The following is a 25,660-nucleotide window of genomic DNA, read 5'->3' as shown; positions in this document are numbered from 1 at the left end:
GGTGTTGGAGTGGAAGGAGTAGTGGCAGCACGAACAACAACTGTCTGTTGTTTCTTGGCAGAGTTTGGTCCCGACTGTTTCTTTTTGTTGCTCCAGAATTTTATTTTATCGTTTCCCCCTCTTGGTTGATCAGAGGCGGCGATCACGGTGCCACGACTGACCCTATGATCGATAAGTTGTTGTGCCAATTCCTTGGCACTTTCAAACGTAGTGGGTCTCGATGCCAGCACACTATCCTGAACCTGGGGTGATAATCCCCAGAGGTATCGTTCCATGTTCTTCCCTTCTGGAGTGAACATTGTCGGACAAAGGAGTGCTAGGTCATTAAATCGGGCGGTGTAAGTTTCAAGGTCAGTGCCTTTCATCTTAAGATTCCAGAGTTCCTCTTCAAGTTTTTGCACCTCGCCCCTCGGGCAATATTCCTTTAGCATCAAAGCTTTCAAATCTTCCCAGTTTATGGAGTTAGCCACTGCGGGAGTAAGTGGCTTAACTCGGCCATTCCACCAAGTGAGAGCTCTACCGGTGAAAGTGAACACTGCATACTTGACTTTGCTCGTTTCGGGGCAAGCACAGATTTCGAAGAATGCTTCGGTCCTCTCGACCATTGCATTAGAGTGACGACGCCCCTGGTTCCATTGAAAGAATCGGGTTTGCCATTCATGAAATCTTTGTAATAACATTCCCTCACACGCTCCACACTGTCCCCGTGATTAGAGTGCATAGCGCCAGATCCAGAACCACCGGTACTGTTTGTACCTATTTGCGACATTGAAGCCGCCACTGCTGCTATTACGACAGCTTGAAATATGGCAGGGTCGAATTGCGGAGGTGGTGGTGGAGATGGTGGCGGAGAGGGTAGATCATTGCGATTTGGTCTGGGATTTTTCCATGGCATAATTCTGCCAAATTAACAAAACCTTGGTCAGTCATTAATAGTAAAAGTAAGTCGGGTGATATTTGTGCTACATTATTAGTGTTATGCCCCAACTTCATGGTAATTGTAAACAATTCATAAATAAGGTCTATATGATTAGAATTATGAATTTAGAAATAGTGACTCAACCGAACACTTGTATTCTACCTTGTGCTTGATCCATTCCTAAAATTCACTCGACGTACGCCAGTCGCATGTAATTAAGTTTTGATAAACCGTTGAACCTAATGAATCTGCCTTAAGTCCACAACCAAACAAGGAACATGTCCTAAGGCGGATTCACCATTTCTAAGTCAATCGTCCCTTAATTACACATAACCTCGATGTACAACTTAAGAATTTTAGATTTCTCATTTACAATTGTTTGTATTATCAAGTATGAGTTCTCATGCCAATTAGCCAACAAAATAACATGCAAGTCAATTTCATTGATGTAAGTTTAGTACATATTGCTTAAGAAAATTTGACCTCTTAGGAGGTCTACATTACATCAATGTAGAAGAACATTTTGACAGCATAACGACCCTTCGACTAGTGTAATCACTTAGACGTAGGGTCGAACCTACTTGTAAGAAAAGTAGCACCAACGCATACTCGAAATCCTAGTTTTATAACAAATGGTGAGCAGTGTAAACACTAATCGAGGCGGGTGGCATCTGATCCACTGAGGCATTGAGATGAGGTTGAGGCTCCCTGAAGCTCCACAATCCGGCGTTCAGCTACGATCACTCTCTCCTCGAGAGTTGCATGTCTCACCTGGTACTTCCTTACCTCCGCTCGAGCGGCGGTAAGGTCCTCGATAAGTTGGTCCATGGGATATAAGTTCCTTTCCAACTCCCTGGTGCGTGCATTGGTGGCTTCCGTAACTGCATTGAGATTTCGAAATTGATCTGCCAATTCCCTATTCTGGTTTCCCAGATTCGTAATATGCTGGACCATGACGGGGAGGGCTCTGTCAACTGGTCCCCCGTGGCTGAGGTTGTAGTAACCCCTTTGATCGCCATATGGTGATCGTTGGTGTTGTTGTCGGCTCCACCTCTCGATCACTGTTGCCCAACGGGGCTCATGCCCGTTGTAGCCAAAACGGTTCGCAGGCACCCTGGCTATGTAAGGAGGGTTGATGACTTCCTCCTCTAGTTCCTCTTCTTCTTCTTCCTTTTCGGATTCTTCTTCTTTTTCGTCCTCCATTTCATCTTCCTCCTCGGGTTCTTCTTCTTCGTCAACCTCTTCAGGTTCCTCTTCAATTATTTCCTCGGGTTCTGCCTCGAGCCATCTAACGTTTCCCTTATTAGGGAAGTAAGGGTCTCCAGGTAGATGGAATCCTGCCATGTCGTTTGTACGAGAATAGAGGTGTAAGAGATATGAAATGAACCTAAAATGTCAAGTCATGAGGTTACCAAATACTCCCATAGTATTTTTAAATGTTATGTTTGGTTTTTAGCGCATTCATTATAGGGTGATGCTAGGTTGTTAGATTTGTTGCCCACTACGACTATCCCCCGATATATGCAAGTCACTTCTCGGATAGATATAGTTGATCAGGCTATATCCATCCCAGACTTGACCACATATCCCAAGGCATACTCGTAATGCACAACTCCTCCTTTTATTTTATGTTCTTCCTAGTTATGACACTACGCTAGCATGTATGCATGTACTTATACTTTTACCAAGAAACTGTTTATTTTTTAAAGTATAGTCATTTGAAAGTGTTTAATCATATATTTTTAGTCCCAATTAGTTCACTATAAACATTGCTCTGATACCAATCTGTCACACCCCCAAACCAAGGATGGCAGAAACGTCTGGGGGTGGAGGACTTCATCTATAGTATCATAACAACAATTATAATAGTGATCAAAGTACAAACAACCAACATAAATATAATTGAAAAAGTTACATCATAGTATAGGTTTACATGTTTCTAAATCAATTACATTATGTTGACAAAAATACAACGTTCGACGCCTTAGCGTTCCATCCTCAAAAGCCGTTGTTTACCTGTTTTACGGATTACCTGAGAATACATGTAGTTTTGAAAAAGTGTCAACAATTAAGTTGGTGAGTTCATAAGCTTTTAGAAAGAAACGTTGAAATCCTTTCTTGCAAAAGTAGTGTTTGTTCTAGAAAATCCCATATTTTCTCTCTAAAATGTATTGTAGTCTAAAATGCCACGACTAATAGTATGCTAGTATTTTTCCATTTAAAATTTGAATCATGCAAGTTTAAATCGACATAAACTTGTTAATTTAAATGGAAATCCCATAAATCTTATGTTTGTTAATACCCCATGTGAGTTATTATAACCATACTATGACTTAGTTGGCCTTATATACGACGTTCTTCAGGCGTCAGATTGTTAATGTCATTTGTCACCCTAGACCTGCCGGTCTAGCTGTTGCATGCGGCTAAGGTGTGGGTTTGTCAAACCCAATATAGATCTATATACAACTATCATGTTCTCCCTACAAGAGATTCTAGTTATAGTTAAAGGACTTTTATTGCGCTACTTGGAAGTAACGTGAAGCGAATGTCTCACAAATTTATTCATTAACAAATTTACGTAGTGTAATAATGAAACCCCCTTTTGTAGTAATGTATTCTTTTTTATTGTATATGTAACATAAACTATACATATTATAGTTTATCCAAATGTTTGTAGTGTGTAGTATTCACTTTCTTTGTAAGTAGAATGTATATAGCAAAACGGTTCTATGTTTTCCATGCTTCATAATGCATTAATTGTAATGATAAAGAATTCTTACAATTTTATGAGCATTTTTTTGTAACATAAATGTATCCAAACATAAAACTCATGCAAAATATGGAAACATCAAGGTTTTACACTTTGCTCAACAAGTTACAAAGTGTTAATAAAGTTGTAATCCGTGAACTTGTTTTTACCATTTCTGCACTGATTTAGAAAAATCACAGAAAATTCATACGAGATCAAAAACTAGATCCATAAACTCTGAGAGTTTAGAAAATATATCTAGTTTATTCACAATTTTTATTATGATTTTTAGAAGTCCTTAACTGGTGTGAAAATGTACATATTCACAGACTAGTCTAAATTCGTAGCTACAGTGATAGACAGTTTTGTAAAAATCACCATAAATTGTAAGAAAATCATATGGACATGTGCAAGTATTCATTTTAAAGGTATAAACCTGAACTATTTGCACCTAATACAGTTTTGAATAATAAAAAGTTTAAGGTGTTCAAACAGTTCGTGAATGAACATTAAGTTTTCTGTTGAAAGCTGTTGTTTGAGTTTAGTTATGTTGTCGGTGATTTAACTTGTATTCCCCCCCCCCCCCCCCTAAAATGTGAATAAAATATGAAAATGTGGGGGTATAAACTCACCTTGAGTGATTTAAGTTGATGGATAATGAAGAAAAGAAGTGTTCAACTCAAGAACACTTAGAAGATTGCTTGAAGATTCAAGGATCTAACACAATTATGATTAAGTTTGTGTAAGATATCCATGATTTAAGTAGAAAGATGTGAAATAACCATATGAAGGATGATTTTACTTACCAACAGTAGATGAAGAACTTGAAAATCAGCCTTGAAATCTCGAAATCTTAGAGAGAGAAGTGAGAGAGAATGGAGTTTGCTCTTTGGTGGAGAAGGAGTGAAATGGGAAGAGAGATGAGGATTTCTAGCTTTTGTTCAAGAGCATGTCTGGAATAATGGTGGGAAAAAGGACAATGATTGACCAGGTATGGGGGAATAGTGGTTGGGTATGGCCTTGGAGTGAGTGTGGGAGGTTGTTTGTGTTCTTATACAAAGGATAAGTCAACACTCCACCTGCATAGCTCACCCACTATATTTTATTTTTAAATAAATATTTCCATAAAAATGTGCTTAGATTATGGAAATATGGGGTCTTATATGTAACAATATAAGTTTGGGTGAAAATCCCGCGTTAAAATCACGAAAAACGGGCTTAAAACGCGAAAATGGTCAAAAATCGGGAAAAACAGGCGAAAATCCGAAGTCTGGGCCGGAGGTTCGGTCCCTGGTGCTTAGAATCGAGAGTAGAAGGGAGCCGAGGGGAGGGCTCGGTCACTAGAGAGGAACCGAGAGAGAGAGGGGTTCGGTTGTCGTACTGATCGGGAAAAACAGGTAACAATCCAAAGTCTGGGCCGGAGGTTCGGTCCCTGGTGCTTAGAACCGAGAGTAGAAGGGAGCCAAGGGGAGGGCTCGGTCGCTGGAGAGGAACCGAGAGAGAGAGGGGTTCGGTTGTCGTACTGGAACCGAGAGGAGGGCTCGGTCCGAGCAGTCTCGCAACGGCTTGAGGAGCGAATGCCAAGGTGGGGGGGGGAGGGGGGGGGGGGGAGGAGGAGGCGAGGCTCGGTTGTGGCTCATGCGAGGTTTGGCTCCAACAATGCTCGGTTCTTGACAGGCTCAGTTCCAAGGGGGTTTCGGCTCCTTAGGGGGCTTCGACTCCTTAGGGGGTTGTTTTCGCGTTAACCCTCCGTTTTGTGTAATTTTCGGCTAAGTTAAGGGTCGGGATGACTCGGATGACTATAAAAAGTTGAGAGAGATTTTGAGAGAGATTTGGGAGAGATTTCACATACTTAGAGAGATTTGGGAGAGATTTCACATACTTGGAGAGATTTGGGAGAGATTACACATACTTAGAGAGATTTGGGAGAAATTTCACTTACTTAGAGAGATTTGGGAGATATTTCACATACTTAGAGAGATTTGGGAGATATTTCACATACTTAGAGAGATTTGGGAGATATTTCACATACTGGGAGAGATTTGGGAGAGAGAGAGATAGACCAGGAGAGATTAAGAGAGATTTTGTTTGTGACCTTTTTGGATGTTTAGCTTCGCAATGCAAAGTTCGTACACCCCGTTAAGCTTCGTTATGATAGTTAAATGCTCCCGAAGGGTATAGAATAATGTTTTATCAAATAGTTTCATCACTTACCCCTATTAGGGTTTAGAATTTCTGAACGAATTAACTTTCCAAGTGATGACTTCTTATTAAAAATAGTGAGTTGTACAATAGTAACATAGTGTAAACCCTAATATACAAGGGTTGGATGAGCTGATTGGTTTGACCGGTTGACTTTGACTTGATCGAAAATTGACGGTTGTCACATTCCATGTCATACAACTCATGAGCATCAGCAACACACATAATGGAGCACCTTGAGCCATAGTGGAGTATCATGATGTACAAGTGGCGCATAATGAACACTTATGGCCCAAAATCCATCATGGTGATACAACATGATGTTATCCTTGAGCAATACCAAATTCTGAGCATCCTTGAATGATGTTGAGTATCATAGAGGACTTCATAGCATACTTGACTCATCAAGGACCAATATGGTCCAACTTGCACCTTGATGGCGTAACAACTGTATGGATGGCGCAACAAGATTCAAGTGTGGCACAAGAACATCAAGATTGGAGCAACAACACCATCTTGGCACAATAAAAACATACATGGCACAATAAGGCCATGCATGGTGCAAGAGCATACTTCATGGCTCAATAGGAGTACCCATGGCACAAGAGGGAGAATAATGGCGCAAGAAGGTATGCCCTTGGCACAACAACATCCTTCTTGGACCATCCCTTCAACATATGGCGCAACAAGGTTCCCTTGTTGCTCCATATCACTCCCAAGTGCTCCAAACCTCTTCAAGGTGCTCCAAACCCCCTTCTGTACGATCTGTACCTTTGGCACTTGATCTGTTCCTTTGTCAGGCGATCCATTCATTTCTTAGATGATTTGTTCCTTTGTCACATGCTCCATGAAGCCCAAGTGCTCTATTTAGTTCCAAGTGATCAAAATGCTCTATGAACATGATCCAAATGCTCCATGAACACGATCCAAATGTTCGAGTCACATTTAACACATACTTATATGACATTCCATGTACTTGAAAAGATGAATATGACGTAGATTTGTCATATATGTTTTTGAGTAACAGTGGCCGATTAAGAACGTTGATGTCATTAAGTGAATTGGGAAGAGTGAAAAAAGGCACGCCAAATCCACTGATCATGTGACACCACTACTTCAAGTATAACTGTTGGGAGGCCATGATCACCTTGCATATATTCACCATAGTGTGAGGTACATCAAATCCCCCATGCTCAATGGAGGCTATCTAAACCTCCTAGCATTCTAGCAAAGCCATGTACCTAGGATGTTGGGCTTGTAATTACATGATGTCATTGCCTTGCTTGTAGGGTTATGTGAATGTCTGGGATCGTAAATCTTCATCACAAATTTGCAAAAATAATGGAGACCATCTCGTGCAATCCTAGCGGACATCCTAAAACCTTTGTCCAATGCATCAACATGGATTTCATATGTTATTTGACAAAGTGCGGCTACGTATTTTTGTAGTGGAGTGAACCAAGCATACCTCTAGCATCAAAATGTTTTTGGAAATAACGACACTCCTTCGTCAAATCTTCGACTATATGTTCATATAAAGGTTTGAACATTCTGAACCACCTTTGAAAATAGTAGCATTAAAAAGCCACATACTCGTCAAAGTAGTATTGCATAAAAGTTGGTGGGCAGTTCACGATCTTTCTAAATATATTTGTGATCTCTGATGCAAGCTTTTGGCTTTTGCATAAAGTGTTGTACGTTTGCTGCAATATTTTACCAACCCTGACAACAACTTCAATCATAACTTGAAATTCTTATGAAGATGAAAATTAATACATTTTCAAGTGATTGTGAGAGAAATGGAGGTATTGATGTGGTTTAAAATGACAAGGGCTAGGAGTATTTATCAAATATAAATTACAAAAAAAAAACAATTAAAAAATAAGTAAATACAACTAGACGTTTGGAAAAGAGAAGGTAGAATAATGAGGAGAGAGACTCGACAATTCTTAGCCGAGCTCAACATTATCGCATGTCGAACCGCAGACCCGCAGCGATGTGAACAACAATCAACATGACAAATCGTATAACACCCACACCCACACCTAGACCTGATAGCCTTACCACACTCATACCCACGCCCAAAAGCCTTACAAGCCCTTATCAGAATTTCACAAACAACAATATCAAATATGGTGATTTCTTATCATCCGATTTAAATAAACCCCTCAACATCCAATATTTGAAAGTCAAACGAGGAATTCAAAAAAGTCAAAATTGGGATGCCATTTTCGAGTCTCGACATGTTAAACATGGTTCTCACTCGCGACTGCCTTGAACAAATCGATAAGATGTTCAACTTGTCGTCTGTGTTTCTCTCTCATCAGTAGTCATTCCTCTTTGTACTACCAATAATTGTTCTATAAGACATCAACAAATGTTATTATATATGTGTTATGATTGAACCCATGATCGACCACTCCACCTAATTATCCCCAAACCCCTAATTTTTTACCCTGTGTTTGTGTGTGTTTTGGGAGCGACAACGATGGAGGGCGATAGAATTGAGGAAGCGACATTGGCGAATTCACCAGTAGATGAAATTTCGCATTTGGCTCTTGATATAGGAGGTAACCAGTTCTCTCGATTTTCAATTCACTTGAATGATTCTATTCGATCATTTCTTTTCTTTTTTCTTCGAATTTTTGGTATCCGATTCAACCAATTCTCCCGCTGATCAGTACTGTAACTCGATTGCTGTTTACCACGCACATAACATAACAGAAGTAACTAATTACTGTTTAATCAAGTACGTTATTCACACTTAGTAACCAAATTTGATTACAAAACTTTTGGAAGAAGATCATCATCATAAATTTTGGTAACAATCGCCAACGGTCGGTAAATTTAGGCCGCGATCTTTTCAGAAATGGAATTTTTATTTGAGACAAGTCGAAATTGGAAGTGTCGCAACTTTCAAGCAAACAAATTACTGATTATCTTTAATGGCAACCAATTCTATTGCTGAATTATTTGAAATACCAACTAATTTATTCACCAAATCTTGCTCTTACCAGGTTCCCTCATAAAGATGGTGTATTTCTCAACCGAAAAAGATAAACCACAGAAAGATGGACGTTTTCTTAATGGAGGGCTTTACTTTTTAAAATTTGAAACAAGCAAAATCAACGAATGTTTGGATTTCATATCATCAAAGCAGCTACGATGTAGAGGTATTCAACATTGTGGGTTTCCAGCAAGCGACAAGAATATTATTAAGGTGAAAACCATTGATATTTTATCAAAAAGGAGATTTGTATATGTGTATGTATGTATATAAGCTATTAGCTGATACTTTTTTATATATTTATATCATGATGAAGGCAACAGGTGGAGGAGCATTTAAATTTGCAGATCTTTTTAAAGAAAAGCTTGATATTAGTCTTGATAAGGTAGAAGAAATGAGCAGCCTTGTTTCAGGAGCAAATTTTCTTTTAAAGGTGAAAATTTATGACATATATATTTTTATGATTCATTTTCTTAAATATTTGTTGTTAAATATTGATTTTAAAGTTTTTTCTGAATAGGCAGTGCCATCTGAAGCTTTCACATACGTGAATGGGCAAAGAAATTATGTGAAAATTGATCACAATGATTTATATCCTTATCTCCTTGTTAATATTGGATCTGGTGTAAGCATGATAAAGGTAAATAAATTATTATTTTCTTTTTTACCCTTTTTTAAAATATATTTTTTTATTTACTGAAACTAAATAATTATGAGATTTTATTTTAGGTTGATGGAGATGGAAAATATGAAAGAGTAAGTGGAACGAGTGTTGGTGGAGGGACATTTTGGGGATTGGGAAAGCTTTTAACAAAGTGCAAGAGGTTTGTTGAAAATATTTTTAGAAATTTCTGATTTAAATCAACATTTTTTTTTTACAATTTCAAATGTTTTTTTTTGCCACAGTTTTGATGATTTGCTTGAGATGAGTCATCAGGGAAACAATAGAGTAATTGATATGCTTGTTGGAGATATTTATGGTGGAATGGATTACCTAAAGGTTACCTATCTTGATTATTTATTTCTTTTGAAAAAAAAGTTGTATGGTTTAATTAAATTTGTAAAATTTATAATCTAAAAAACTAAAAAAATTGTTAAAATTTGGGAATAGATTGGCCTTTCATCAACAGCAATTGCATCTAGTTTTGGGAAAGCAATTTCAGAGAACAAAGAGCTTGAAGAATACAAACCTGAAGATGTTGCAAGGTCTCTTTTAAGAATGATCTCCAACAATATAGGACAGGTGGGCCCACATGTTTTTTTTTTTTTTTTTTTTTCCTAATGTTAATTATGATGTGTTTTTTATTTTTATTTATATTTTCTGCTCTTTTCAGATTGCATATTTAAATGCACTTCGATTTGGTCTCAAGAAAATATTTTTTGGAGGATTTTTCATACGTGGTCATGCTTACACCATGGACACAATATCTGTGGCAGTTGATTTCTGGTAATTATTTCTTCACCCATAACAACAAATAGCAACCTACTTTACCTTTTTTTTTTTTTTTAACATTTTTTTTTTTTACTCATAATAGCAAATATATTTTCATTTCTTTACCCATAATAGCAAACTTGTAAAAATGTACTTTATCTTTTTTTTCATAGTAGCAATGTACTTATAATTTTGTAACTGTAGTAGCAATATGGAACATGAAACTTGTAAGTGAAAATGACATAAATGCCCTTGTCATTGAGTGTAACAAATGTTGGACTCTTTTAGGTCGAAAGGGGAGGCAAAAGCAATGTTTCTAAGACACGAGGGGTTCCTAGGGGCAGTGGGGGCATTTATGAATTATAAACTTGTTGAAGAATTCCCAAATAGCAACTCCCTTGTTGGTGACTTGACTGATAATGGAATTATAGAGTGTCGTGTACACGTCAGCAGTTGAACTGTTTTTAACATTGATAATCATCCATTGTTGTTTATTATTAATATTATAATGTTATATTTAACAAGTGTAATAGTGGGTCCCATTACAAATTGAAAAGAATGTAGAGGAGAGAAAGGAAAAGAGAGGTGATGCAGTTATGTTATTGTACTTTTGTCATTTTATACTTTACTTCGATCAACAGAAGTTGATGTACATTTATGCATTGGGGAAATTTACAACCACAACATTGACATGGTTTTGTAGGTTTTTAAGTCAGAAAAAGAAAAACAGATTTTATTTTATTAAACTCTTTATAATTTTCTTGGTCAAATTGCAAGGAAATAGCAAGATACTGGTTTTTTGAATCAATTCTACAATGTATTTTTTTACCCGAATAGAAATATGCTCATATATAATACCGACTCATTTTATTTTTAACTTTCAGTTTAAATCCTTCTTCTATTTTAGTATTTTATAAGTTTAATGTAGAAATTGAAGATTATATTAAATACGTTACACCAAAGCCCTCAAAATGAAACCACATAAATTTTATTTTTAATTTTTAAACATGTGACCGATTTTGAATATATTTTAGTTTTGGGATAATGATTTAAAAGGGTAATATATTTTTCAATTTGTATACATTTGGTCACTAAGAGTGTTTTTTTTTTTTTTTGTTACCCCCTTCAACTTGTTAAACCATACACAATTAGTCTTTATGACTGGCTATTCCAGGTTAACAAGTAAAAACGACTTAGGGCGTTTTCGGCCGAATTAGCTGGTAGCGGATAGCTTGTAGCGTTTTGTTAAACGCTACATGAAGTAACATTTAGATTTGTAGTGTTTTGTTTAAACTAAATGCTAGAAACTTGTAGTGTCGAACTGGACTTTCTGTTCAAAACGAAGCGTTTTGTCAAACACTAGAAGCTCTCAAACGCTCCATGACGAACACGCCCTTAGTAGGGTAATATATTTATCACTTTGTATACATTTAGTCATTAATATTTTTGTACACATTTAGTCTTGAATATTTTTTTTTTTGTTGCAAAATAAATTATATTTGTTTTTGTAATCATTCAGTACTTATAAATGATTTATTTAGATTTTTCTCACGACATCTTACATGAGACAATCATTAATGAGGTGTTTAGGGCTTTTGATGCTTATGCCCATTGCGATATCGACTGCTTGGTTGCTTAGGTAATGTGTTTTGAACGTCATAACTTCTTCATATGATTTCGGATTTTAACGAGTTTTATATATGTGCGTTCGTATTTTAGTCTACTGCAACTTTCGTATTTTATGTCCATACATTTTTATGAATACATGTATGATTTTTTTTTTATTTATTTTTTTATTTTTATAAATTTGTAAGTAAAAATATATTATATTTTAACGGGAGTAATCTCCACAAAAGTTATAATAGACTCAAAAAATGAATATGTGGATATAAAGATCGTTAAAATCTGATATCGTATGAAGAATTACGACGTTTAGAACACAAGACCTAAGCTAAACCACAAAATCTACGCCACCAAGCAGTCGAGATCACAACACCTCATGAATGATTGTCCCACGTAAGATGTCGTGAGAAAAAACTAAAGAAATCATTCATAAATACTGAATGAGTACAAAAACAAAATTGACTTATTTTGAAACAAAAATATATTAAAAACTAAATGTGTATAAAAATATTAAGGATTAAATGTGTATAAAATGAGAAATATATTACCATATTAAGTCATTTTTCCCGACTAACCTGGAGTAACCGGTCATAAGGACTGAATGTGTACAGTTTAACAAGTTAAAGGGTAAATATGGACGAAAAAAAAACTCAGTGACCAAATATGTACATATCGAAAAATATATTACCCTTTTAAGTCATTATCCCTATTAATAAAAATGTTTAGTCTTTATATTATGTTTAATATAAAGGTTTATTGTAGAAAGTATTTAAAATTTGGAGTCATTCATGATAAAGACAAAATTGCAAGAATGATCCCTGTGGTATGTCAAAACTAGCATGTTTGGTCCAAAACAGGTTTGGCTCGCAATGATGGTCCAAAAGTTTGATTTTCTTGCGAGTTTGGTCCAAAAATTTTGAAACTTTTTAAAATGACAGATTTGCCCTTGGTATTTCCCATTTTTCAATTTTTTATTACATAAATCAAAAAAGAAAAAGAAAAAAGAAAAAAGATTTATCTCTCACTCACTCACACACACACACACACACACACTCTCTCTCTCTCTCTCTCTCTCTCCCCCTATTGGAACTGTCCACCACTTCCTTCTTTAACCACCACCTATAGCTACCATCACCACCCCTCGCCGCCACCACCACCACCACCACCGGATGCCACCACTATAAAAGAATCAAAATTCAAAAATCGTTTTTGTTTTTTGTTTCAAATTCTTGCAAAAGAAAAGTTGATTCGATCGAAATTATCAAATATTTAGCATTCATAACCAAAATCTAATTCAAAACTCAAAAACACCTATCTATCTATGAATGTTCAGCAATTTTTAAGTACATAAAACATTCAAAACCAGATGAAAGAACCTTGTATTTTGGGGGTCTCCTTGTTTGGCTAATCTGGCAACAAAGAATAGAGATAAACTGAGGCCTACCTACAAATCTATCTTCAAATAAATCGAGTAAATCGAGACCCACCATTATACAGATTCAGACAACAATTTCATGGCCTAAAATCGATTCCAATAGATACAAGTATGTAAAATGGTCTCCCCGTTTCCCCTTCTCTCTCTTCTTTTGAAACCTACAAATTGATCGGAACAAAATTCCGATAACAATTTTCATCCCCACCGCCTGAGCCATAACATCGCAACCAACCACCTCCTCCAACCTACGCATCCAAGCCCCTGCTTCCGGTGACATGATCCAAAACATCACCGATCACCCACATCTTCTTGATGGTCGCCCTTGTTTCTTACTTCTCCGGTGAAGAAAGCCACCACAGTCGTCTATAGCAGCACCTCCGCCTCCCCCTGTCGTGACCCACCACCATCTAACATCCCAAATCCAAATCTACAATGGGTTTTCTTCGTTCTTGTTTACTGATTCTAGCCTTTTAGTTTTCTTTTCCCAAAAATCTCATGGTCCCATGGAAGAAACGCTTCTCATCGAGAACCGAAACTCTGAAGTCAATTTAAGGAAAGTAGAAGATGAAACAACTTCATAAATTGATTCACTTCCAGGTGCCAAATAGGAGATGAAAATCTCTTATTTACAAGTGATACTTGTACACACAACTACAGATGGAGTTGTGAAGGCGAAGAAGAAGAAAGGTCAACAAAGAGGGGAGGATTTCACTTTTTTTGTAGAAATTAAAGAAAGTCGATTTCTTTACTCATTTTCTTCTCTTTAGTTCTCGCATCTGGTTCTCGGATGACTGTAATCAACAATCTTTATTTTACAAAAACCTTCATATCTTTGTTTTCATGATCTGTATTTGGAACCTTCTTGGTTTGTGGGAGGAAGAGAAATCAGGGGCGGTGGTGATTAAGTTGGGATGGTTCCGATTAGTAGGAGACGATAGTAGTGATGTTAGGGAGGAGGAGAGATTGGTGGTGGTGATTTTGGGAGTTTGATTTTGATCAATATTATCTAGTTCCCGAGAGAGAGAGAGAGAGAGAGAGAGAGAGAGAGAGAGAGAGAGAGAGAGAGAGAGAGAGAGAGAGAGAGAGAGAGAGAGAGAGAGAGAGAGAGAGAGAGAGAGAGAGAGAGAGATTTTATTTTTGTTTTATTTTTAATTGTTTTAATAAAAGAAAAATGGAAAATAAAATAATAAGGGGCAAATCTGTCATTATAAAAAATTTCATAGGAAATTGGACTAAACTTGCAACAAAACGAAACTATTGGACCACCCTTGCGAGCCAAACCCATCTTGGACCAAAGTTGCTAGTTTTGACATACCACAAGGACCATTCTTGCAATTTTATCCATGATAAATCTATCCCTTCTATAAACGTAAAAGGACAAAAAAACATGGTAATTTTGTCATATTTAGGTTTTTACCCAATTATTATCCACTCAACCAATTGATGATGTGGCTTATGACATGGGAGCTGATTTATCGGAGATGGTGAAATAGACTGTGTGATAGTCGACACTTAAGAAGACAAGTCATTCCAAACAAAGGCTAATCTGATTCCCCGATTTCAACTTAACGAAAGAATAGAAAGAAAATTCGTGGAAGTGAGAAGAAAGTAAAAGAAAATGATGTTTCCGAGTTTCATTAAAAGAATGAAATGGAGGAAAATGGAAGAATCATTTTCCCTCCTAACTTTCTTTTCGATTTGGAAATAAAGAACAAAATGATTAATTTTCCTTCAATTTCTCTCAAACTCGGGAATACAAAAGACAAATTTCATTTTTTTTCCGTATATTTTCTTTTCTCTTATTATTTTTGTTTAAATTCGGGAACTAGGTTGAAGCCCTCTGAAGAAATTGGTTTTGAAGATGAATGATGAAAAAAATAGGGAATTTATTCGTATACAACACTTTTTCTCCGTATACAACAATTTGTGTTTTAAAATGTTGTATTATACAACTATATAATGTATAAATTGTTGTGTATGACAAAAAACTGTTGTATACGAATCACTTCCAAAAAAATAAAGCATGACAGAAGTAAACTACGGCTTGTAGTAGAAGACAACATCCACGATCCCATAATAAGCAAAATAATATGAGACCTATAGTTGGAGAAAGGACTGGAAGGCATGAGTTGCTTTAACAATAACAATTATAATATGTACTGCTATTTAACTATTTATGTCACAAACAACGGTTACCAACTTCAAATCGACATAAGGTATTTTCTTGTGCCATCTTTAGTAACTAATTAATTTTGTGGTTACTTGCTAATTTCACATGTTACATTTTAGGGGCTTCTTGAAGCAACAAAAATATCGTACCATTTGTGGAGAGCAAACAATTCGTAATATATACCGAGACTTTAATAAATCATACAATGAGGTAGAATAAAAAAAGAGAAATTAAGTAATCTAACCTATTTAAAAAAATAACACATTTATTATTATTATTATTATTATTAATTTTGAATTCTTTAAGAAACAATAATCAGTAGCGAGTCTAGAACAGAAAACCATATGTTTTACTATTTAAGTAAAATCGATGTGAATGAAAAAGTTAAAAAATAGTAGTAGTAGATCAGATCAGTCTTGATTTGTATATTATTGGTAGACAAATTAAAGACAAGATGGGTCATTTTAAATATTAAAAGTAGTTCCCAAATAATTTTTATATATAAGATGTAAAAAAGAAAATTTTAGGTTTATACAAGTGTAGCCTCGCCCTGACACTAATGCCGTGCTATTGGACCACTTTTAACTTTTTTTTTTTTTCTTTTGTTAATATGCTCCTGTTTGCCAGATAGTTTGATTCCACTGCCGATATAACCAATAAAAATTGGATTAGTGTGCTCACTCAACGCTTCATTCTTGAGTATTATGTAACCGGTTGAGCTTCCCACCGTCTCCGTCATCAAATGTCTTTCCAATCTATTCTCAGTCTTCTCTCAGACGATCATCATTCACACTAATCTTGCATTTTCAATCCGGCTCCAACCATGTTCGATTGTCTTTCCAATGCCGACTGCGACGAAACTCCCACTTATCTCTCTCTTTCCGCTTCGGATTAGGGTATGTTGTTTGTGGTTTTTATCGCTCGTCCCAATGCCTTGCTCTTACGACAATCGATAGATTGTTGCTGAAAATTGATTGGTATTTGTTTCTCCTTCTCCACCGTCCACTAAATCGATGTGTTGTTCTGATTTGAAGCTCACAAACCTTGGGATTGGACTTTCTTTCATGGGGGGATACCAGCCGTAAGGTTGAATAAATGTTGCAACGTTTGCGCACCACGTGTTTGTTAAAAGTCTTGAGTGAACCTTTTAAAGTCTTGGGTCTTCAAATGTTGTTTGATGTTGCTACAGGCTTATTTTCTTATAGAATAACCAACAATCAAAATCCGAGGTAGGGAGTAGCCCATGCGAAGCAATCAAAATTGAGCCTTTGTCATCTAATCGATTGTGAATGAGGTATGTGTCGGGTTCCCCTTGATTTCCCTCCACCTGCTGCAAAGTGGTTTCTTTATTTTAGTTTAATCAATCTATCTTTTTCGGGGTTCATTTGTTGCAGGTCAAATATAATGTAAAATTCTAAATTATGATTTTCAACAGGAAAATCAGTTAGGTAAAGACAAGGAACAACCGGAGAAGCTTGTAAGATTTTATCTTGCCAATAGCGCCAATACAGACAACAATCCAGCTGGATAGAAAAAATATGCATCAACGCCAACCATAGTGTGTGATATGCGACCCACATGGACCATGCTACTCTCGGGTCAAGTACATACCAATGATAGTTATGGGCTTAGACACCTAATCCAACAATAGTGTGTGATTGTGAAAGAACTTTAGGATGAAAAAGAGTTGGTTTAAGAAATGAAAGTATCTCTGTTATGTTTGGACCAAGCAGTAAACTCTTAACTCATATGAAAAGAGTAAGGTAGCTCAACGACTAATATGAATACAACCTAATTGGGAAGGAATTTCCATGATGAAATGTCCATTAAGGATTTTGAACACATATAGAGTCATCGAGGCTTTGGTCAACATGCTGCAGCATGCTTCTAACGACATCTTAACTAATACATAGTTTCGAAAATGTACTTTCCCTAGAAAGCAAGATCAACCTACGGGCTTCAAAAATCTTCGTGAAAATCTGTACACGAAAAAGATAAAACAAAAAAAAAGTATTTTTAGATTTTTGATTTTTGGAAAAAAATAACAAAAATAACGATTTTTTTTTGATATTTTCGATTTTTGATAAGGAAAGAAAAAAAACGATTTTTTTGGGTGTTTTTGGTTTTTATCAAAACAAAAGAAAATAAAAATGAAAAATTGAATGAAGATTTTTATAAAACCAATATGCACAATTTACGAAAATAAAGCGTGTCGAAGCATTGACTATGAACAGTAACCGTTGACTCAAAACTTTTCTGCTTTAGTTGCTTATCATTCTAACGAAATGTGTCCAGGAACAGAATTCGCATCCGACATTCCTAAGCCATGCATGATCCTTACGAAAGATTTCTCATTCAACGGTTTTGTAAAGATATCTGCAAGCTTATCAGTTGTCTTTACAAAGTGAACTTCTATATTTCTATCTTCAACATGATCATTTATAAGATGATAACGAAGAGCTATATGTTTGCTTTTCGAATGTTGCACATGATAGTGACAAATACGTATGGCACTTTGTGAATCACAATACAACGGAATTTTCTTCATGTTGATTGCATAATCACGCAGTTGACTTTGAATCCATATGATTTGAGAAGTGCAAGCTGCAACAACCACATATTCTGCTTCTATAGTGGAAATCGAAACATATGTTTGTTTCTTCGATTGCCAACTCACAATCTTCCCATCCAGTAATTGACATCTGCCATTTGTGCTTTTGCCATCAAGATTACAACCTCCCAAGTTAGCATCTGAAAATGATTGAATAAAGAACCTTGTTTTTGAAGGATACCGCGATCCTAATGAAGTTGTTCCTTTGAGATAACGAAAAATATTATTGACTGTAGTGAGATGTGGTTCTCTGGGGTTTGATTGGTACCAAACATAACTGCACACATAAAATATGATATCAGGTCGACTTGTAGTAAGGTAAAGTAATGAACCTATCATGCTTCGACACAAAGTGATATCCACAGATGGTTTGTCTAACAAAGGACTCAGTTTTGTTCCAACTGCAATTGGTACTCTAAGCTTTGTGTTATTCATCATGCCAAACTTTTCAAACAGATTTCGTGTTTATTTTTATTGATTAATGAATATTCCTTCTCTGCTTTGACGAATATTCAACCCCAGAAAGTTGTTGATTTTACCCATCATGCTCATTTCAAATTGACTTTTCATCAAAATTTCAAATTCACTTGATAAAGCAGTATCAGTAGAGCCAAAAATAATATCATCAACATAAATTTAAGACTAAACTGCAAATTTGGTCCTTGTGGTTATCAAAAAATATGGATGAGGTCCAAAAAGTTTTTAACTTGCATGGATAGTCCAAAATAGAATTTTTTTTGTGGTTTTGGTCCCTGTTTAACTTGAAATGACTGTTATGTCCTTTTAATTTCATTTTATATTATTTCTTCATTTTATTAATTTTTATATAATTAAGAAAACAATAAACAGGCTACCCACCCACTTAAGTCATCATCTACTGGTCTCTCTCTCTCTCTCTCTCTCTCTCTCTCTCTCTCTAGACACAATCCTCCGATCACCACCATTGGAATAAGCTTGATTTCATCTGGTCCCATGCGGTTGCTCTGTCGGAAGTTGCCCAGACGTTGTCTTCTCCGACGACCATACCCGTTGACGACATTCAACCACAAAAAAGTTTTGACGATTACACATATACACATTCCATTGTTTAAAACCACCAAAATATCCCCTAATGCATTGCATCTCTCGATGAACATGAACACTACGAACCTAATCGGGTTTAGACCCAGCTTCACCTTCACCTTCTTTTGTCCTATTTATTTCATTCACCATGTATACATAATTACTAAGCACACACCTAATTTACGAAACACACACACACACACATTACTATTTGTCTTCTATTTCCAACTGAAAACCTCAATACCCCCAGATTTTTCACATCTTCCTCCCAATCTAGTAAAAAAACTCAAATTTCTCATCAAATTCAGTTTTAGATCATTTTTTTTGCAGAAAGCCATGTATATTGGAATCAAATTTTGTTCCTTTGTGGGATAATTAGGGTTAAAACAATCACTGCATACCTCTTTGTGGGCTCAATCTCAGAAATTACATAGCTTTAAGAAATCGCACCGTACCTATGACATACAGACGATTGTGTGTGTGTGTGTGTTCAGCATTCAAAATTTGAAATAGGTGTATGTGTGTCTATGCTCGTCTGTTGAACCCATCACCCCTTCTTTGTGGTTTTACAATGAGCCACACGAACTTCAAGAGGAAAACCTAACCATCGAATACCAGCCTCGAAAAAGAAGCTCTAGTGGGCAAGTGGTATTTCTATGGAAGCTCTTTATTAGCTAATATTTAAATCATTTTGTTCTTGTGTACATGAGGTTTCAACCTTTGGGTTTGTAAGCCTAGTTGAAGAAGAAAAGGGGTTTCTATGGCTTGATTCAGGTTTTTGTTCATTGATTTGGGATGTTTGGAGAAGACGATGTCTTGAAGGAGTTGTGTGTGTGACTGTGTGTAAAAGATAGAGAGAGATAGAGAGAGGGGTGCGGTGGAACGGGGGGTATGGTGGGTTTTTATTTTTATTTTTTAATTATCAAAATAGTAAAATAAAGACATAAATATAAAAAAAATGTAAAAAACAAAATAGAAGGGTATAATAGTCTTTTTAAGTTTGATAAGGACCATATCTACAAAAAAGATTTGATTTTGGACCAGTGGTGCAAGTTGAAAAGAATTTGGACTCCATCCATATTTTTTTGATAACAACAGGGACCAAATTTGCAGTTTAGTCTAAATTTAAACAAGCATTAGATGATTCCCAACTTTCTTTCGAAAAAGAGTGGGATCAATTGATCTTTGTTTAAATTTCAATTGTTTTAAAAAATTAGTAAGAGTAGCATACCAAGCTCTTGGTGCTTGTTTTAACTTATAAACAACTTTATCTAAGATATAACAATGATCAGGATATTATTTGTTAATAAAGCCTAGGGGTTGTTCAACATACACAGTATCCTCAAGTTCACCATTGAGAAATGCACACTTTACATCCATTTAGTAGACATCAAAATCCTTGTGCGCTGCATAGGCTAAATATATTCGAACAGCCTCGACTCTTGCGACAGGGGGAAGGTTTTCCTCATAGTCTACACCTTCTTGTTGCGAATAACCTTAAACTACAAGACTAGCTTTATTTCATACAATATTACCATCTTTATCAGTTTTGTTTTTAAAGATCCATTTTAAGCCCACAACTGAAACATCATTTGTTTTGGGAAATAATCTCCATACCTTGTTTCTTTCAAATTCAACAAGTTCAGATTGCATAGAAACAACCCAATTAGGATGTTCCATAGCATCTTTGACTCATTTTGGTTTAATTTTCGAAATAAAAACATTGAACAAGCAAAATTCTTGATTTACATTAAGTAACTCATTCTTTGCACGTAGTTGAGCTGTTGTAAGTACTCCTTCATGTGGATCACCTAAAACTTGTTCTTTAGGATGGCTTTATATCCATTTATCTATTAGAGGATATGTAGGATCAAGGTCCAATGACGCATCTTCGAACATTTCTTCATTGTCTGAACCATCACCTGCATTCAAAAATGTGACAAGCTGAAATTTATTCCGTCGCTGTAACCCATTTCCTTTAATAAAGCTCGCTTTTAAATAATTTCCCGTTAAATTTTGGGTTAGGCAAATCAATTAATGTTTTTATTTTATTTTTATAAGTGGAAAAACGAAATAAAAACACGTGAAACACCCTCGATAGCCCTTTGAAAAGTTTATATTTTACGACCACGTCGGGTTACGACCATTTAATCGGGTACGACCATAAACTCCGTTTTAACGTCGGGATCGGGTAGATTCCCACCGGGCTGCAAACTCAACCCCTATATAAGGGATTGAGTGGTCACCATTTGTAGCTTATCCCACTCACAACACTCTCTCTCTACTCTCTCTCTACAAGTTGATTTTGATCCAAAAACACCCCTTTCAAGCTCCAAAATCGTAAGTGATCCATCCTAGCTTGTTGTTTAACTTGTTATGCATGCAAATCTGTGTTTAAATCATCCAAAGCCCTCAAAATCATGTGTTTACAGTTGAGGAACACCCTCAAAACCATAAACACCCATAAGTTTGTTTTTGAAGCCCAAAACCCCTCCAAAACCTTTCTAGTGCTTAGCTATGACTTAGGGACGTGCTTGAATGAACTTAGAACACCAAAAACATGTCATAAGGGGAGTAAACATGAGTTTACGACCCATGAACATTCATGGACCGTAAACACCTTTTCATAGACCGTAAACACCTTTTTAAGGTGTTAAATTGCCCTTAAACACCTCCTATGGCTTGAATTAATGCATAGAATCAATCACCATCGAAGCAGGGACCTTAAACATCAAAGAAACCAAGACCTTAAAGAGATTATGACCGTAAAACCCAACGAATTGGTCCCTTGGCCGTAAACTTCCTTAAGGAGGTCAAATGGTGCCCTAACTTCCCTCCATGGCTTGTATAAAGGACTAAAAACATGTATGCTTAACATAGAACCATCAAAGTATGAAATGAAGGGGCAAGTAAGAGTTTACGGACGTAAGCTCTATGTTTACAGCCGTGAACTCCCCTAAATGGTCCATTTGAAGCCCTAGTGACTTCCTATGCCCTAGACTTGAACCTAGCTAAATTCCCCAAGTGTTATAAGACCTTTGAGCAACCAAAAACACTCCACCCATGAGTTTACGGCTGTAAACTCATGGTGATATGGTCTTTGGGCCGTAATCTCCCCTAAGGGTTTACTCTTGAAGAGTAAACTCCCTAACTAGGCCATACACTCTTTGGATGCAACCCGTATCATTCCTAACACTTGAGATATGGTGTTTTCGCGCATCGGAGTGTATCATCTTACTTAATTAGTGGTTCAATGTCTAATTAGATACAATTATGTATCTCCTTATGTTACATAGGATCCTCGCGCATGTTCAAGCCCTAAATTGACACTTAGTATCCTACCCGGCACATTCTCGTCTGGTGAGTTCATACCCCTACACCATTTTTCGTGTTTTTCATATTTTCAGGGGGAATACAAGCAAAAGTACAAGGGAATCTTGTACTCAAACTTATTATTTCATATGAATTGGTACATATTCAGTATGCTTTTAACACAGAAAACCGTATTACCAACCGTTTAACTTGTAGAGTTAATTTTCAAACTAATTGTGAAACTCATTATAACGTGTTATATTTTATATTTCACAAAGGATTTCATGCCATTCATAAAACAGGATTTTCCATATTATTACTTGTAAATTCGTTATTCTTAAGATTGGAGACACGTCCTCGATAACACTCCACGAAGATACGCGAGTTGAGGACCGCCCTGGTAACCAGAATCTCTTGGAGGGAGAATGTGACTTGAGTGTACAAATCTATACGGGGTTGCTTACCCCGCACCTCGCTGCTAGCTACAGTGGGACCGACAGGTCTACGGGTGACAAAAGTCATAAATGATATTGGCCCCGTTACGTGCCATATCCAGTTTAGTGTATAGTTATGGAACTCGCAACTTAGATAATGGAGATTTACTTTTAGTAATAATGAACCTAGTGAACTAACCTCAAAGTAATATTTGTTTTGGTTACTAGAGGGTATCAGTAATACCGTGAGGATTTAGTTCACTACCTACTTATTAGTTTTATATACGTGTTAAAACTAATGTACTTCTCGAGGATAACCAAGCTTTCAGGGAAACTTCACTTAACGATACAAGTATGGTAGATACTTGTAAACTTCATTCTGGATCGATAACCAACCAGCAACTTTTAAGGAAAATAAGGCTTTTTCCTGGGATAACTTTACTTTTCATGAAACAGGCTGCTTAACAAATGAATAAGCAGACTACTTTTATAAGAAAATATGAGATTTTCTTGAGAAACAACTTTTCATAAAACCAAAGGAAACTTATTCTTTTACCAGAAACAAACCGTTTATGAACTCACCAGCTTTATGCTGATATTTTAAAACTGCTTGTATTCTCAGGTCCTCGTTAGACAGGTACTTCGATCACTTTTGGAGAAGGCGGAGCGTATAGAAGTCTCGTCTTTACTTTTGTTCAAACTGTTGTATATATAAAACATGTATTACTTTGCTTTCAAACAAATGTAAATATTCCTATGTAATGTAATGGCTGTGTTTACTATGCTTGCTATGTACATTGGTTGTGATACTTTACATGACGTCCTCTACCCCGGAACGTTTCCGCCGTCGGTTTCGGGGTGTGATAGATTGGTATCAGAGCCCTTATTTATAGTGAAATAAGTATACTGAACCTTACATGGTATATAACTATAAACGCTAAGGGGCCGAAGCGCTCTGAACTAAAAGTATACTTTAAAAATATAAGTATTTTTACTCCAAGTATACAAGTATACCTACATACCAGAATCAGTAACCACGAGTAGAACAAAACAAAAGTAATTGGGTGTTGGGCACTGCGGTTAAACCTGGGTAGTTATGTAGTCGTGTCTTGGGTCAATATAGCCTGGTCAACTATATTCATTCGAGACATGACCAACATGTGCTTGGGGGTGACTGTGGTGTGCAGCAGGCCTAAAAGTTACCAAATATCCAAACAATGAGTCATCGTCGTAATAAAACATAAATTACTATGGGAGTATTTTATATAGTCAACTTCGTTATAAGAAATCCTCATACAAGTGTTGCTACTCATTTCCTTTAGCGATAAATTCCCTTGCTTTGATAGCTTTCCTATATATTATCGCATAGTAGAACACTTTATCTGCGATAATGAGATATCTCTTGTTCCATATCTCTTGATTCAATTCAGAGGACTTACCATCCTCTCTTCCTGATCATTTTAGATCAAGATGCCTCTAAGAAGAAGATCCAACTCAAGGAACAACAATCCTCCTCCACCACTTCCTCCGTTTGATCCCGCTATGATTTCAAGTAGCTGATACTGCTGCTGTGGCTACTGCCATGTCATAAGTGAACCCCGGTGGTTCTGGCGGGCCAGGAGGTGGTACTCAGCCCCAAACCCAAGAAGGGGGTCAGGGACATCAGAAGGAGTGTTCCTAAAAAGACTTCATGAATGCGAAACCTACACCTTTCAGTGGCACTGGAGGTGTTATTGCTCTGACTCGATGGTTTGAGAAGATCAAGTCTATTTTCGAAATTTGTGCCTGTTCTGAAGTTGACAAGGTGAAGTTCACCGCCTGCACTTTCACCGATAAAGCCTTGACTTGGTGGAATGGCCGAGTCAAATCCTTAACTCTACCTGTAGCCAATGCTATGGGTTGGGAGAGCATGAAAGAGCTTCTAATTGCTGAGTACTGCTCGCGGGGCAAAATGCAGAAATTGGAGCACGAACTCTGGAACCTAAAGATGAAGGGTTCCGATATCACCGCTTACACCTCCAGATTTGAAGACCTAGCGCTTCTCTGTCCGGGAATGGTTACCTCGGAACGCAAAAAGATTGAGAGATTCATCTGGGGGATTGACCCAGCCAACCAAAGGAAATGTTTTGGCTGCGAAGCCAGACACCTTCGACAGCGCTAAATGCTTGGCGTAAACTCTGATCGATCATGGGGATGATCTCGATGAAGTGGCCACCACTCCTGAACCGGCTAAGGGGACCAGCGAAAATAAAAAGAAATGCTGGAACAAACGGAAGGGTCAGGGTTTGCAAGGATCCTCAAAGAAACAACAAACTGTGGCAGTTCACGCTGCTACTACCCCTGCCGCTACTCCTGCCACTCAAGCACCTACCAGTAGGTATGTTGGTACGCTTCCACGATGCGACAAGTGTAGCTACCACAATAACCCCGACCCATGCCGTGAGCTGTCATGCTCCAACTGTGGTAAAAAGGGGCATATGATTCGATTTTGCAAGACACCAGCCCAACCAACCAATCAAGCTTCTGGAGCAGGTGTCGGTCAAGCCTGCTATGGTTGTGGTGAAGTCGGTCATATCAATAGAAACTGCCCCAAGGCAGCAACAACCAACAACACCGGGAGAGTTTTGACCATGGGGCAGGATGAGGCAGTCGTCGATCCCATCGTTGTCACGGGTACGTTCCTTCTCGACAACTCTTATGCTTG

The 25,660-nt window shown here is 36.9% G+C and overlaps 1 protein-coding gene and 1 long non-coding RNA gene across 3 annotated transcripts; both read left to right on the top strand.

Moving 5' to 3' along the window:
- Positions 1–8,104: 8,104 nt before the first annotated feature.
- LOC111909014 (pantothenate kinase 1) lies at positions 8,105–11,007 on the top strand. The gene is made up of 9 exons (XM_023904809.3): positions 8,105–8,440; positions 8,888–9,090; positions 9,194–9,310; positions 9,398–9,517; positions 9,607–9,701; positions 9,784–9,877; positions 9,989–10,120; positions 10,212–10,324; positions 10,598–11,007. Exons 1-9 carry the CDS (start codon positions 8,359–8,361, stop codon positions 10,764–10,766), a joined length of 1,125 nt encoding a protein of 374 aa, XP_023760577.1. The 5' UTR covers positions 8,105–8,358; the 3' UTR covers positions 10,767–11,007.
- Positions 11,008–16,087: 5,080 nt separating this feature from the next.
- On the top strand, positions 16,088–17,551 carry LOC111909013 (uncharacterized). 2 transcript variants are annotated; one of them, XR_006185681.2, is made up of 3 exons: positions 16,088–16,433; positions 16,572–16,831; positions 16,932–17,551. It is a non-coding gene; the product is annotated as an uncharacterized LOC111909013 (long non-coding RNA). The 2 variants fall into 2 exon arrangements; XR_002856047.3 differs by having other exon boundaries at positions 16,088–16,831.
- Positions 17,552–25,660: the final 8,109 nt, after the last annotated feature.

This window comes from Lactuca sativa, chromosome 8 (assembly GCF_002870075.4).
Source record: "Lactuca sativa cultivar Salinas chromosome 8, Lsat_Salinas_v11, whole genome shotgun sequence".
Classification (NCBI taxonomy): Eukaryota; Viridiplantae; Streptophyta; class Magnoliopsida; order Asterales; family Asteraceae; genus Lactuca; species Lactuca sativa.
This window is presented reverse-complemented; position numbering and strand designations above follow the sequence as displayed.

What these genes read in the sequence shown, in the direction of transcription:
- LOC111909014 (XM_023904809.3), top strand. Translation starts at nt 8,359, where the DNA reads ATGGAGGGCGATAGAATTGAGGAAGCGACATTGGCGAATTCACCAGTA. An exon ending in GTGGAATGGATTACCTAAAG is followed by an intron (nt 9,878 to 9,988) that starts GTTACCTATCTT and finishes ATTTGGGAATAG; the next exon opens with ATTGGCCTTTCATCAACAGC. An exon ending in TCTCCAACAATATAGGACAG is followed by an intron (nt 10,121 to 10,211) that starts GTGGGCCCACAT and finishes TGCTCTTTTCAG; the next exon opens with ATTGCATATTTAAATGCACT.